The 16,373-nt window shown below is 34.9% G+C and overlaps 1 protein-coding gene across 1 annotated transcript in view; it reads right to left on the bottom strand.

Annotated features, from left to right (window-relative positions):
• LOC140169951 (uncharacterized) overlaps positions 1-16,373 on the bottom strand; it is an 89,058-nt gene that overhangs the window by 35,373 nt on the left and 37,312 nt on the right. Inside the window, exon 11 of the mRNA XM_072193260.1 lies at positions 14,476-14,593. Within this exon, the coding sequence (XP_072049361.1) occupies positions 14,476-14,593 (118 nt within the window). The remainder of the gene's footprint in view (positions 1-14,475; positions 14,594-16,373) is intronic.

Genomic DNA, 16,373 nt, shown 5'->3' with positions numbered 1-16,373 from the left:
GAAACATCATACACTGTGCTTCCAAGCACTGGTTCTGGTGATCAGGTTCATATCATGTCTGTCTATATATTGTATTGCACAATTCACATTTCATACACTCTTATATAGCAAGAACCAATCAGAGCAAATGTTCGAAAAATGCAAACCATACATTGATTGTGTATATATGCACGGGCGCACACTTCGTGTACTAAGGGCAGTGCTTTTGGATGTGTTCTTTTATTTTTTGTGGGTTGATGTATTTATATATATATTTTTTTTTCAAATCCATTTTTTTTAATGATAATTTTGTTATACATGCATGGGGGCAGGGTTGTAGCTAGGATAGTTTTAGTGGTGGGCGACATTTAATGAAAATATTGCATATTTGGCAATTTTTTGCCAAAATGGAACAAATTCTTGACTAATTCAATACAATTGTGCAAAATTGTGCAAACCTGAGTGGTGGGCTCTGCCACCCACTGTAGATACATCCCTGCATGGGGGCAGTGTAAAGTTCAACTGTTATTTGTCTTTTTGTAATAAAAAAAAATGAAGCAAACATGATGATGTGCATGACTGAGACCAATGATACACAGCAATGATGTAGTGCAGAACGTCTAAGTGGCATGCCACACCACTTTACCTTACGCCTCCCCCGTCTTATCCGAGGGCCAGATGGAGGCGGGGTTCGGCACTCTTTTGATTTACTCTTGAATGACTCTCGTAGCTCCACCCAACACCATGCAATAATGAGCCCAAACGTTACGAGGATCGCCACCACTTCAATGGGCTCAGTGGACGAGAACAGAGACCAGCAGTTATGGTGCTGCGGTTGGCCAAACAAAACAACATCAACTATGTTTAAGATACAAGAACTGAAACTGGGAATACCTTCCAATGGTAAATTCCCAGGTCAAGTCATTGGTAATTTCACTCATTAAGGGATCAGATAGCAACGCTTGCACAGTATTTTTTTGTGGGACATGAGAGCACATCATACATATCGAATTGAATTCTGAATATGAGGGATGTCCTTCTGATATCAAATAATTTTGACTTTTAAAAGTTTGCTCTGTAATACAAATTTTATTGCGATATAATACAAATTTTGTAATTTATATTCCATTGTTTTGACAACTGGCACTTCAATGGGCCTTATTTAGCAAGTCTGGAACCTATACAATAGGAGTTACAAAAAACCATTGTTATGCAAAACTAAAAATTTGACTTGAGGATTGATCCTCATTTGAATAAAATTACCCATCCAAATTTGACCTTATAAACATCAACTCTCTGCACACTGGTTTCGAATGCAGATGACAAGTTTAAAAAAATAAATAAAACTTAATCATTTTAAATTTTCATGACCATATTTTGAATTAGAATGAAAAATGCATTCAAATGAGTACAATCAAACACATTATTATGTTTTGAAGAGTCGAAGTGTGTGAAAATATTGGATCCAAAACATAATAATGATAAAATTGGATGCTTTACGCCCAATATTTATTGGTCTTGCTATGAGTTGTAAAATTTAAAACTCATAGCTCGACCAATAAATATGGGCTCAATCGATCCAATTTTATATCAGTATTGGTTCTGAGGTTCTTGAGATAGCTTTTGAAATTTTGAAAAAATATCTCAAAACTTGGGACTTTTTATTTTATGTGGCCAGCAAGCAAAGTATTCAATCTTAACCAACCTTTCAATCAGCCTACTACCGTTTGAAAAAGACTCCACCTTAAGCCAAGAAAAAAAAATGTTTGGTTGCCCTCAGAGACCGACCCAAAAAATTGGAAATCTTGAGTCTAGGTTTTTTTTTCAATCACTTTTTTAGAAGAAACCTAAAATTTGGACAGTATCAAGGACATTTTTAATTTGTTATTCACTCATTTTATTCATTAATTGCATATTTGATTAAAAACAAGAAGTATTTCCATTTCAATTCAAGTCTAAAAACGCATAATATTTAACTGTAAAATGATTAAGCATTTGTCAATACTAGCCTTTTCAAAATGTAGAAAAAATGGAGGAACAGCCCATGAAAAAAAAAAGAATCAACCAACCGACCCTCCAAATTTTTGTCTTGGAAGGGCAACCAACCAATTTATTTTTTTGGCCTTACTTTGAAGGTTACAAAAATTCTGGTTTGAAAATAAATCATACAAATTCCATACAGTTTATTAATATAAATTCTTTTTAACGGCATGCACTTTTAAATGTCAGAAGTTAATTGGTGCCATGCTAAGAAAGAAAGTATGGACAAAGCGTTTTTGTGTAGCAAAACTGATGCCATTTTGCTATTGAAGCTTCAGTTTCTTAGAATTGTTTGCTATATAATAATATTATTGTTGAATAAGTTTATCATTCCATTTGAAATCCGCACACCCCCTGTGGAAGATTTTTGGAAATATCTTCCACAGGGGGAGTATGAATTTCAAATGGAATGAGCACATTAGGTGGCTCCATTTGAAATTCACCCACCCTCTGAGAAAGATTCAACATAAATCTTCAACTGAGGGAGGGTGAGTTTCAAATGGAGCTGCTAAAATGTTCATTCTATTTAGAATTCATATTCCCCCTGTGGAAGGTATTTCAAAAATCTTCCACAGGGGGGCACAGGGGTAGTGGGGAATTGAAATGGAATAGCCCATTAGATTTTGCTTTGGTGTGGATTCTGCCAAGATCAAAGTTCAGGCAACTGTTGATTTGATTAAACATGCTTTTGTTGTGGATAAGCAGTTTAACAACATATTCTGAACTTCAGATATAGCCTATTTTATGATAATTATGCAAAAAGAAGTGTGAAATGAATTTTACAACCTATGAGAAAAACGTCTTTGAAATTTGTTGCGTTCTTTTGGAATATACTTTATACAAAATAAAAATTGTAATTTTTCACATTTTAGTCATTTAACTAAAACCTGTTAGTGAACTTCTCAACTTAAAATTTGTACTCGCAGTCTCATAACAATATGTAAGTTTCGTATTTGAAAATGACTCCCCAATATGAAGTAATTTAATCAACATGAAAACTCACAATTTTTTTTCAAAATCTATATAAAATCTACATCAATGTCACTTTTAAAAGACAAAATCTACATCAATATCACATAGAAAGACTATTCAAATGAAAAATAATTTTCCATTTTTAATTTTCATGCAATACTGTACTAATATTTGCAAAGATCATGATTTTCTGTTTTAGGCAATAAACACAGTATTGTGGAAATGCCCCAATACTGCAAACACCGTAAAGAAAGTCATATGGACATGGGGCACAATCCAGCTCATAATATCAATTATTGGGGGGGTCAACTATGAGGGGATTTTTGAAGAAAAATGAGAAAAAATCTCAAACTCACCTGTAAAGGTTCAGTTCTGCCTGTGACAAAGAAGTAGCCATCCATAATAATAATAATATAATACATGTATGATAATGATAACGCCAGACGATGAAATAGAAGCAAGCACTACAAGTGTTTAATCTCTTTCTCTCTCCCAGTTTGAGCTTGTTGAGTTTGAGTGTGAAGGGACTCATCAAGTCTTAGCAACAAAGAAGTAGCCATCCATGATAACAATATATAAATGACAACGAAAGTGATGAAGCAGAAGCAAGCACTACACATGTTTAATCTTGTCAATCTCTCCCATCCATAGTGAGCATTTTGAGAGTGATGGGAATCAACAAGTCGTGGCCATAAATACAAATAGTCTTGTTTCACAAAGTAGCCATCGGAGAGAACAATGTATAAACGATAACGTAGGTGATGAAACAGAAGCACATGTTTAAGCTTGTTCTTCTCTCTCCAATCAACTGAGCATTTTGACAGTGGTGGGAATCAACAAGTCGTGGCCATAAATACAAATAGTCTTGTTTCACAAAGTAGCCATCGGTGAGAACAATGTATAAACAATAATGCAGGTGATGAAACAGAAGCCAGCACTACACATGTTTAATTTTGTTCTTTTTCTCCCATCAACTGTGAGCGTTTTGAGAGTGATGAGAATCAACAAGTCGTGGCCATAAATACAAATAGTCTTGTTTCACAAAGTAGCCATCCATCTTCTTCTTCTATCGTCAACTGTGAGCGTTTTGAGAGTGGTGAGAATCAACAAGTCATGGCCATAAATACAAATAGTCTTGTTTCACAAAGTAGCCATCTGTGGTAACAATATTATAAACAATAACGAATGGTGATGAAACAGAAGCCAGCACTGTACATGTTTCATCTTCTTCTTCTATTGTCAATTGTGAGTGTTTTGAGAGTGGTGGGAATCAACAAGTTGTGGCCATAAATACAAATAGTCTTGTTTCACAAAGTAGCCATCGGTGAGAACAATGTATAAACAATAATGCAGGTGATGAAACAGAAGCCAGCACTACAGTTTAACCTTGTTCTTCTCTCTCCCGTCAACTGAGCATTTTGAGAGTGGTGAGAATCAAAAAGTTGTGGCCATAAATACGAATAGTCTAGTTTGACATATCAAAATTCAATACAAGATCCAAGTAAAAAGACAAGCACAAATCTTCTTTTTATTTCAAACCACTGTGGGCTTTACAATCATTTAACCTGTTCCTTATATGATTGAAAACTGCATTTGATACAAAAATAAAAATATTCCAAACTTTTGTCCATGACCGTATAATATATTTGTCTTTGTAATTGTATATGAGCCAGTGATGAAGCATAATAAATAAATAAAATAAATAAATAAGTCTTGGCCATAAAAAACCTACCTTGATACCAGATACCTCACATGACAAAAATATCACTATTAGCTGTGGTGCAACAAGTGGGGGACCCTAAATAATACCTCCATCAGGACCCTTGTACACCCAAATGAGTTGCCCATTTTATACATGCTGCAATGGAGGATCAGCCCCCCCCCCCCGAGATTTTCCCTGGCTGCTCCCTTGATTGCGTAAGTCTAGTTACTATTGGACAGGCTACAGGATATTCAAATGGGAAAGTCAAAAGTCAAATGATTATGTTTCATAAATCCTTTGTTTCCCAATGCAAGCATTGTCCTTTAAAAAACGTTCAACAAATAAAACTGGCAACTAAAAGCTAACAAAACATCTTCAAAATAGAAATTGATGATAAATATTTTCAACTTCCGACCAACTTGAGGACAGTTTACCTTCTGTACCGCTGCACAGCATGGCATTGGGGGTATCCACACAAGAAAGCAGATCTACATTAATTCACACCAATATGACCCTTCCAATCCATGTCCTGCATTATGTGTACTTAGTGCACCATAATTGTATTGTGCAATTCATGCAATGGCTGCACCAGTATTACTTCTTTTTCCAAGAGGGTTAGAAAGGAGGTGGGGAAATGGGGGTGGCAATGAAGGGGGAATTGAGATTTAGGGGATGCAAAAATGGAAAAATCTGCCTAAAATATGGCATATTTTGCCCAAAATAGTGGTATTACTGACTGGGGTGGAAGCGGGGTGAGGGTGAAGGCAATGCCCAAGTTTTATACATTGGAGGGACAAATGCTCCCCATGCCCCTCCCCTTGACATCACCACTAAATTCATGATGGATATATAATTATTATGGAATGCTTTAGACAATGCTCCATATGTATTTTGATACCATGTTGCTTCTTTTAATTATATGTTTTATGTATTTCTGCTTTTAAATACAACAAATGTGCTATCATTACTGAATAAAATGTTGCACTATTTATAAACATTCCCTACAGTGTGCTCAACTAGACCAAATTAATTTGGATTCAAAAGGACCACATCTGACGTGGATTCAGCAACGTGTGTGAATAGTCCCACTTTAATTCACTCATGGGATTATTTCTGCATGTTAAATCCCATAACGCTTTGTCAAATATCGCTCTGTCAAATATCTACAATTACTTACAAAATGGGCTATTTTTATCGTGCAATTTATTTAAAGATAAAAGGAATCAAGAGGTCATCTGCCAACAATAGGTTAGTAAGAGCTGCAAGTCTAACAAACAACTATAATGACAAAAATGATGCGATAAGATCATTTTATGAATTTTTAAGTGGTTATAAAACTCTCCACACAGAATGACCATTAAAAATAGCTACTTTACGAAAACAATCTAGATCCAAATATCAAGTGTAATTGTTCAGAGAAGTCAGCCATAGAATTAGGATTATATAGAAAATATAGGCATAAATTAATTTATAGAAAAGAATCGCTTCGAAAAGAATCGCTTCTTTTCATTTTCAGCACTATGGCAATAATTTCAGGAACCAGAATGCTGAATTGTTACAACATTTCCATAAGAAATAGAATTGTTTTTCATTTCCACATGTTAGTCTTCACTAAATAGTGTCAGATACGGCAAATTCCATTTTTAACTAAGGGGTCCAATTTGTGACATGCATTTTTGTGCAGGGTCTTTTTGGACCTAAATTCATAAATTGTCTTTACTGTTTAAACTATTTTATTTGTGCTCAATTTAGATGCTAATATCTTCAAACTCTTTACATTTTGAAACTTATAACACAAAAAATAACTACACACCTACGCAAAATATTGTGAATTTCTATGATTTGGGGTTTCACGTGTAAATGGGGACACCAAGGGGACACCAAAAAATTTGAATTGCTATATTTAATGTGACCATGCCACTTATTCATCTAGATACCCAAATAAACCATGAACCAGTTGTTTCAACTGAATTTTATTTTACGAAAATTGTATTTACCATGTGAACAACGCAAAGGGGACACCAAGCTCATTTTGCGCATTTTCTCAAATTCTGAAAGAACTTGACAAAATTTTATAAAGTAACTGTTACAAACCCTGCTCCAGCTTTAATTTGGAAATATATACATTTGTTCAATATTTTTTTTAATCATTAGAAGTTTCACAATGTAAATATTTTGGGGGGACACCAGAGCACTTCATCAATTTTCAAACCAATGCATTTTTTTAATTCTTCACACTTTTGTAATCTATTTTATTTCCTTTCAAAATCATGCAAAGCCTAAACATTTAACAAACAAATAACAATCAAATAACAAATTTTATGGAAAATACATTCATTTGAAATTTCACATGGTAAATGAAAATGGGGGACACCAAAGTTTACATGTGAAACCCAATTTTGATGAAGTCAGTATAAAGAGAACAATTTGAATGTAAGAAGTAAGTTTATTACATGGAAGATCTATCTTTAGTACACATGAAAATTGAGGGAAAAACAAGTAGCCTGAAAATGAAGGAGAAATTGAAACATATGTTTTATATATCCTAAACATTGCCTAAAAATGATGATTTTTCACTCATTTTTGTGCAAAATTCATAATATTGCAAGGCCATGTACGTGCAATGTTATGAACATCACATACGCTTATGACTAATATTTTGATTAATTTTTTAAAGCATTTTAAAAGAAAACATATGTATGAAGTTCAAAACCAAGTACTGTAAAAGTGGAAATTTTCACGTTACATTCATTTTGGTGCTTTTCGCATTCCAAGCTGCTACCTCGAAAATAACAAAGCACAAATATATTCCTTTGTGTTTATTAGGTCAATGTAAGGCAACTTAGAATCACAAATTAAAAAAAAGGTAAACAGTTCAAAATTGGCAAAGAGCAAAAAATTAATCTCGTGAAAATGTCCACTTTTACAGTATGCCAAGAACTTGGGGATTTCAACAAATTTCTGACTTTGGTCTGATAGTGGAAAAGATTGTGTCACAATTTCTTTTCATCAGTAAATTGTATGCAGCAAGTGGACTACAACAAACAAATCATCTTATATTAATGGCCATACAGGTAATTCTCCTCTTGTTCATCACAAATGAGTTGATAACGACATACACCTACCAATCTACGTCATCCCACTGCTGCTTTGTATCGAATATCCGATCACAAACACATAATCTTGTTAATTGCTATATTTCATCATTTTTGTAACCATAAATTAATCATCTGATCTTGAAACCAAATCCATTCTTTACGACGTCAGCCTTTTTGCATCTACGCTTTTGATCTTTGATGGTCACAACATGTGAAACTGATGCTCGTCTCCAAAAACCCATTATCTACGATTTCAGTCAAATTTTAATTTTGTTATTTTTTTGACAAAAATTATGAAATAATATCAGTAAGACATTACAAATATACCAAAAAACCAGGTTTGAAAAAAGAACAAAAAAACAACCAAATTCATTTTTTAAAAAGTGTACATTATGTGGCCTTAGGGCAGGATACGGGGAGACACATTCATCCATGTCCAAATATTTGGAAAGAAGTATTCTTTCACTTGAAACTGATAAAATTCAACTTTTTAATATTCCTCCCCACTTTTAAAAAATTTATTTAAAGTCGCATTTGCTATGTTGTTAATTTTTGCATGATCTTTTACAGCACATCTAGGGAATGTTTTCTCATTTAAAAAAAATATTTTTCAAATAAAAATTTACACCATTATGTGCAATTCTTTGCTGAAGATAGTGACAAAATTGCTTTCTTATTTCCAAATTTAGCAAATTTCCAAAAATTACATTTCATGTCATCTACTTCGTGAAAAGCTAACTGAAAAAATTCTACTCCAAACTGATTTTTTTGTATGTTTTCACAAAAAGTTCAGAGTTAAAAAGTGTAGTTTTGTGATTTTTTCAAAACCTGAACAATTTTGTTTAAACAAGACATTACCATATAGGATTCCTAGACTCATTTCCTTTCCAAGAATATATACCGTAATTACTCTATTAAACACCCTGGGTGCGTTGCAATTTCTAAAAGGGGACGTTTACAAGTGAATTTTCAAGGAAAAACTCGCAAAATACGACTTCGAAATTCACAAAATATGACTTCTGGGTTGAGATTCAACATAGCGCAACAAAACAAGAACCACTTATTATCTGAAAATACTACCAAATTAGATCTGTAAGTGCATTTTTATGCAAGAATGCAATTTATTTAGTTGAATAGATGAACATTCGACTTAAATGTAGTGAAGAATTGGATGGAAATGTTAAGTTACAATAGATTTGTCCATACAATTTTGCAATCACGACATCCCAGTTTTAAGCTTACTTACCATGCTTAAATGCTATAGCATGGACATTTTCTGCATTTCAGTCACTTTTTGGGAAAAAGATGGGAGGGGTATTTTTTAGAATGGAAGCATCAGTATTGGCACAATTTAAATCAAATGATTTTTTTAAATCACTGATTTAAATCAACTTATCTATTTTTACCATTTTTGATAAATTTAAGTTCATTCTATCTTAAATTGACTGTTTTACTTAATTTCTAAGGCTGCTACACCTTTTTGATACAATTAAAATAACTCTATGATGTTGCTAAAAATTCATCTTCAAGGTGCAGAATTTTGGGAGATTAAGGTAATGTCTTCCATAGGGGGTGTATGGAATTCAACTGGATCTGCCCAATGTAATCTTATACGCTGTCCTCAGTCATATAAATCATTTGCTATTGACGGGTGTTGTACCATGGAGGTATATAAATAAATGGAGAATGATCGCCAGAATTCTAATCTCTTAAGTGGAGATTATCCGATTACCTCTATTCAATGAGTCACCAAACTTGAATGACTAGCCACTTCAGCCAAGCTATTGATCTTCACGATGGTTATGAGACTCTACCATGGTTCATTGATCGTCACTCCCAAAATTTGCTCATAGGAATTGACCGGAGGAAGGCTTGTAAAAGAGACTGTATAATGACGTCAGCTAGTCAATTAGCTGTTCAAAGTCGCCAGTTTTGATAGCTTATAGTTTCAATGTATGATTGTGCGAAAACCCGATGAAATTTGGATGTTCTGTTCTCAAGTTATGAAACTGTTTTCAACACTAGTTGTGCCGTAACTTGACAAATATACTTAGTTTTCATGTTCATATATTAAGCTTTTAAGGGGGTCTGAGGGAGTTCAAATATAGTGCAAATGAAAGCAAAACGTTTTACCTTCCGATTGTGAAAAAAAATTATGTTGGGCCAATTTGGGCCAATTGAGTTAAGAGCGAGTAAAATTTACCGGAAGTACTTCGAATTCAGCTAAAATCTTTTCATCATCATTAAACTTCTCATTTTATAATAAATAATTATCAGTATTTAGGCCTAAATGATTATTAATATTATTAGGGGCCATCATTTTCTTTGGAGGGGGTTCCAAATAGGCCTATACCGGGGGGTCATAACTTTTGGAAAGAAAAATAGGGGTCATAGCCTAATTTTAATTTTTCAAGAATCATGACCAAAATGTAGGGAGTCACAATACGACCACAGATATAGGCCTACAGATAGGGTGTTTATTTTTTTCAAAAAGACTGATTTCAATGCAATTTTTTGGCGAAAATGACATTTTGATATTAAATTTTCTGAAACATGAGCACTTTCCAATAAACATTATAAGTAACTGCATTTAGCACCCCATTGAAATAAATGACCAGTGAAACAGACTTAACAATGTAATCAGCTTAGCATAATCAATATCCCCTGAAATTGCCTATTCAACAATAATTGGTCATAACCAACGTAGTACAAAAGATGCTTGGCTAGATCATTCTCCATTTATTTATATACCTCCATGGTTGTACGTCTAAATTTCCTATAGACGTCATTGTTTTTTGTATCAAATATTGTGCATCAAACAATAAACTCCTAATGAGTGTCTGCTGGGATTCATTGGGCATTCTATTTCAATTAGGCAAGGTAAAGAAAACAAGGACAAGTGCCTGGAGAATAAACGGTGGGTGGTCCCAGTTTTTCACACAGTGATTTCAACTTTTCAATGACACTTATTTATTTATTTATTTATTTAATTAATCTTTCTTTAACCAGGGTAGCCCCTTCAGTAACTGGTACTGATCTCCAAGGGGGCCCTGAGTGACAATTTACAACATACATTGTACAATTTCATATACAGAAGTTAATATAAATTAACTTAGGCAATAGAAATAAATCAGTTCGATCTTTCGATCGACCATCGATGCTTGGTCGATCCTTATAAATTTATGAAATGAATTAAATGATGATTATTAATTATGATAATACATGTATATGAATCTTTGCCTGTATTTTATTTTATTTTATTTATTTATTAGACTCTATACACTGGAGATTGCACAATATCATAATAACAGTTAAATATAAAATAGCAAAATACATTCTGAAAAGATTACAATAATATACATGTTTAAAATACTTAATTAATACCAGTGCAGAGAATGGGACGAACAGGTGCGTATCACCTCTAAGACCATCCCACCTCAAGACCAAAAATAAGCCGCCCATGCCCAGTCCCTCCCCTTTAAGTAGACCTGCACATAGTGCAGCTACATGAAGAAAACCATGTGCACGTATTGTTGGCTTCAAATTTGAATCAAATTTTGAGTTTAAAAAAGAACCGCATTAGTTTTAAAAATAGAAAAAGATAAAGAAGACCTAGTACTAGGAGGAAGCCGATTCCACAAAGATACAATGCGGTTGAAAAAGATGACTTGAATGCCTCAGTCCTACAAAAAGGAACCTTAAGAAGAAGAGGAGCAGTAGATGATCTAGTGGTGGGATGCCCTTGTCCAGACCCAGAGTGTATTAGTGTATTGACAATGATCAATATAAATTTAGCATTAATTCTGACTAATTAGTTGTTAGTTCATTAATAACAAGCATTGAAGCAGCATCGACAATCGATCCCAAGCATCGAAGCAGCATCGACAATTGATCCCAAAGATCGAACAAAATTGTTTCTTTAGCCTTATCACAGCCTTTCTGTGAAGCTTGAACTGCTGTTTTGGATATTTTCTGCGAGCGCATAGCACAAGCCTCAACAGGTGGGTGATGGGCCCGTGGGGTCTAGGGGCAAAACCATGGTTTTTATTATCAATTGGACCAATCAGCAACATTGTTAGAATAATTTCACCACACAAAAAGTTGGGGTGAATTATTTGCAAAGCTCCATTCTGATTGGTGATTAAAGTGAAGGTATCATGTAATTGACCAATCAGAGGCAATGTTAGATGTAGTGCTCAGGGGGTTAACAATAACATAACCAACTAAACTGGCCTCAAAAAGAAACTTATAATTTTTCACAAAAATTTACTTCAATACTCTACTCTAAACACATGTCAGTAACCAATCAGTTGTCCAAATGACACAACAGCAAAATGCACCGACATGGAACCCCTTCCTGGACCAAAATTCACATCCCAACAGATTTCTTTTGTTGGGTTCCAATTATTCGCCTGTGAATGTGGTCCCGGAAGCTGTTCTGTGTCAGTGCATTTTACTGTTGTGTCAGTTGGACAACTGCTTGGTAATTGACATGTGTTTAGAGAAGAGTATTGAAGTTATCCTGTGTGTAATTATTATTCATGTACAGGCGAATAATTGAAACCCAGTCAAAGAAATATGTTGGGCTGTGAATTTTGGTCCAGGAAGGTGTTCCATATCAGTGCATTTTGCTGTTGTGTCAGTTGGACAACTGCTTGGTTACTTCCATGTGTTTAGAGTAGAGTATTGAAGTAATCCTGTGTACAATTTTTGTTCATTTTTATGAAGAGGTTTCTTTTTGAGGCCAGTTTATGCGTCATCATGATATATTGCTTCATCCTGTGAGAGTGCTCGCAAGTGACACATCTGCTGCTGCTAATAGTGATTGATCAGTGATGTCTGGGAAAAGGGTCTATGTATAACAGTGAGTGGGTTGTTTGTTGCTTCAGTTCTTGGTATGTGAAGTGGAATACCATGCAATACACAATAGCTCATCTCCAGTAATATTAACTTCCGGCAATTCATTTTAATAAATGTGACCTGCAAAAAAAGTCGCTGGGCCCTTTAGAAGAAACAGTCCATTAAACGTGACAAAATACAAGAGAAAACAAAGAAATTCTGGAGGACGTATTGATTTTTGAAGACCAATGCAAGGAGCCATCCTGACGTGTTTGGTATGATTATAAAACAAGGAATTCAAATCTGGAATATCTCTGAAACTTATTTTGTCAACTTTATGATCATTTTGTTAGAGCATGTCACAAATGCACACTTTGGATCCATATTGTCGTCGTCATTCCCGTCACTGGTACAATATAAGACACGCATACACCCCCCTCACACAAACATACATTCCCATCAGCACATACAAAAGCACACACCCCCACACACCCCCCCTGTGTGTGTTTGCCGCCAATCGAGGACAGTGTGTATTGCTATCTAACCGAGGACGTGTGTATCGTGTTTTCGTCACCTAACCGTGGACTAAAATGGAGGATTTTTTGTGTGTATAATACGAAACAGAATTTTATCCATCAACTGCTGACTGTAGTTTTAACACGTATGGTCCTCGGTTTAAGGCAAATAGCGCTCAAATGCATTTAGCATGCATTTGAGGTCTTCTGCAGCAGTTTGAGACTGAGGACTGTCCTCGGTTGGAAGTCCGCAGTTTAGGGTGAAAATCTTGTGTATGTCCTCGTTTGCTGGCAAACACTTACGCCCACACACTAAGTAGCCAATAAGATACCTCTTCTGAATTTGTTATTGTTAGTGCTACAGTGCAATTTCCCCAAAAAGTACAGAAATGAGCTACACCCCTGTGGAAGTTTCTGGAAGTATATGCAATACGGGGAGTATGAATGTCAAATGGAATTAGCACATTAACCAATTCCAATTTAAACTCACTTTCCCTCTGTTGAAGATTCAGTTTTAAAATCAGAAGGTGTATGAAATTCAAATGGAGCTACCTAATGTGTTCATTCCATTTGAAATTCACTCCCCTGTGGAAGATATTTCCCAAATCTTCAACAGGTGTAGTGTGGATTTTAAATGGGATAGCCCAATTGCATCACAATATTTGGTTCAAGGGCCATTTAATTTCTATCCAAGATGAGGAGAACAGGTCATAAACATCTCAAAAAAAGTAACTAACCCCCCTTAAATAATGGCCATTATTCAAAAAGGGGCTATTGTATTGCAAATCTGTAAAATGCGTTGAAGCAGAATTTATTTCTGCGCATTTTGACACCTCATTTGATACGATAGCCCAGAAAACAATAAAACACCGGTCAATTTAATGTAGTGAGGTCCAGATTTGAAAGTTGCACTTACATACAAATCTTTACAATACAAAAACACTCAGATATCATTACACAGATTTCCTTCCATTACACTGAATGCAATATCAATAGAATTTACTGCAACTTTCAAATCTTGGGCTACATTGATTTAAATGTACGCCGCGCTGTCAATATCCAGTCAATTGCTACAAATGAGGTGTCAAAATGTGCAGCCATAAATTCTGCTTCCAACACATTTTACAGATTTGTAATACAATCATCCGTTTTTGAATAATAGTCATTATTTAAGGGGGGTCAGTTACTTTTTTTGAGATGTTTATAAGCCTATACAAGGGTCCAATTTAAAAACTTGCTAATATCTTTTTTGAAAACCACACCAAACTACTCCTCTAGTCATAAGTATTCAGAAACAGGGTAGATGACCCCTGACCTCAATGTCACTTACCTTTTCCCAATCAGGCTTCAGTATCACCGCCCTCCTGGCGTCGCACAACGCCTCTTGAAATTTGCGCAAATTTAGATTAGTTTGAGCTCTGTTGCTGTACAAGATGTGGTTAAAACAACTGAAAAAGAGAAGGGGAAAAAAGTGAAAAAAGAAATTAGATTTTTTGATTTCTGATTTATAAAAACAACCAAATTTGATTAATTATGTTATCAAGACCATAGTAAGCTCTAGCTAATCATCTATTCTTTGTTACACTTTTAAAAGCAAACATCTTCATTATGCAGAGCAAACCTTGATAACTTAATTAGGTTGCATGCACTGAGCATAATTAGATGATTTGTCCTATTGTCCTAGTATAATCATGGATTTGACTCTTTTGTCCTACAATCAAGGACTTGTTGTCTTGTACACCCCTATTCTCTTGGTCGGGCTGACGTCACAAAGGGGAAATAGCCTTGTAAAACCAGTGTGCGCATGTGCAGCGCATGTGCAGTTCCCCTTTCTCGAGCTGGTTGCCATGGGCGCGCTTGTGCAAAGGCGACGAAGGGGACAATGCTCCCGGATGTCCGACCGAGTGAATGCAAGACGAGACCTTAAAGGCTCATTCAGTGATCTCAGCGAAAGTGCAAAATTAAAATTGTTGATGAATTGCCTGAAAGTGAAGGATTGTCATTCAAAATTCAAATTTGTTAAAATTTGTTCCAAAATGTCATTCAAATTGTCATTATTTTTCATATTTTTTAAATGATAAAAATTTGGCAAAAATGAGGAAAACAGCAGTATTGAGAAAGTTGAAGCCCCTAAAATGTCTCAACTTAAAAGTTTTAATTGCAACATTTGCGTAGGAGGACGCCCTCAAGTTTTGTCAAAATTTTTTACATGATTATAAAGTACTAACACACTCTGCAAAAATCAGATGAGACAGACTATATACACCCCTAGTCCCTCTCACACAAATCTATTTTTATGGAAATGTTACAACATGACTTAAACTGCTGATTGCAGACTTAAACCTCTACCTGTGTTTTTAATTTTATGCTATTTGCAATCTATTGACACTGTCCAGCAAATACAAATAATTGCGATTCCTATGTGTTCACCCCTACGCAGGATTTTGGGCGTGTGCTCTGCAATTCATCGTGTTTACTAAAAGCACACATGCAGTTTTCAGATAAAACAGGAAGGGCTTATAGGAAAGGGCATAAGAAAGGACATATGTGACCCGATTTAGACCACTCGGGCTAATATCGGCAAATACAAGACTGAGATATAGCCAGAAATAGGTTAGGGTTTAATATATTAGTCGTAGGTAGACTATGAATGTGTAAAAATGTTGTAACTGCGCAACCAAATCAGGTTAAAACATTGGGATTGGACTGATAGAAAGAGAATTTTTTTTACTTCATATAAACCTAACTATAACTCAATTTTGAAAACATATGACTTTTACCTGAGTGGACTGGATCGGGTCACAAATGTGATATGATCAAGCAAAAAGAGACGGAAGTAAGGAATATTGATTCCGAGATATTATCAATAATAGTATCAACTTCCTTTGTATTTTTATTGTTCTGAGCAACACTAAAATGGCAATATCTCTGGAACTGTAAGTTTAATTATGATGGGGTTTTCAGCAAAATAAAGTTCTGATAATGCCTCATGCAATGAAATTGAAAAATTTTGATTTTGATCGACATCACAACTTAGTTTGGTCGCATAACATAATAGGAAAGCAAGTTTGCTGTAAAGCTTTTTAAGGAAAATCCACATGTTAATTGTATCTGCACTGCGGTGAAAAGAGTCCAGTAGACATTGGGTATATTCATCATCCTTATGTCCCACATGGGGTCATTTTCCCCATCCTTGACAAATTAGTTTTTCCAAGGGCACCCATTTTC

The sequence above is a fragment of the Amphiura filiformis genome, chromosome 14, assembly GCF_039555335.1.
Source record: "Amphiura filiformis chromosome 14, Afil_fr2py, whole genome shotgun sequence".
Lineage (NCBI taxonomy): Eukaryota > Metazoa > Echinodermata > Ophiuroidea > Amphilepidida > Amphiuridae > Amphiura > Amphiura filiformis.
The sequence above is the reverse complement of the archived record's forward strand: the minus strand, read 5'-3'. Positions and strand labels throughout refer to the sequence as shown.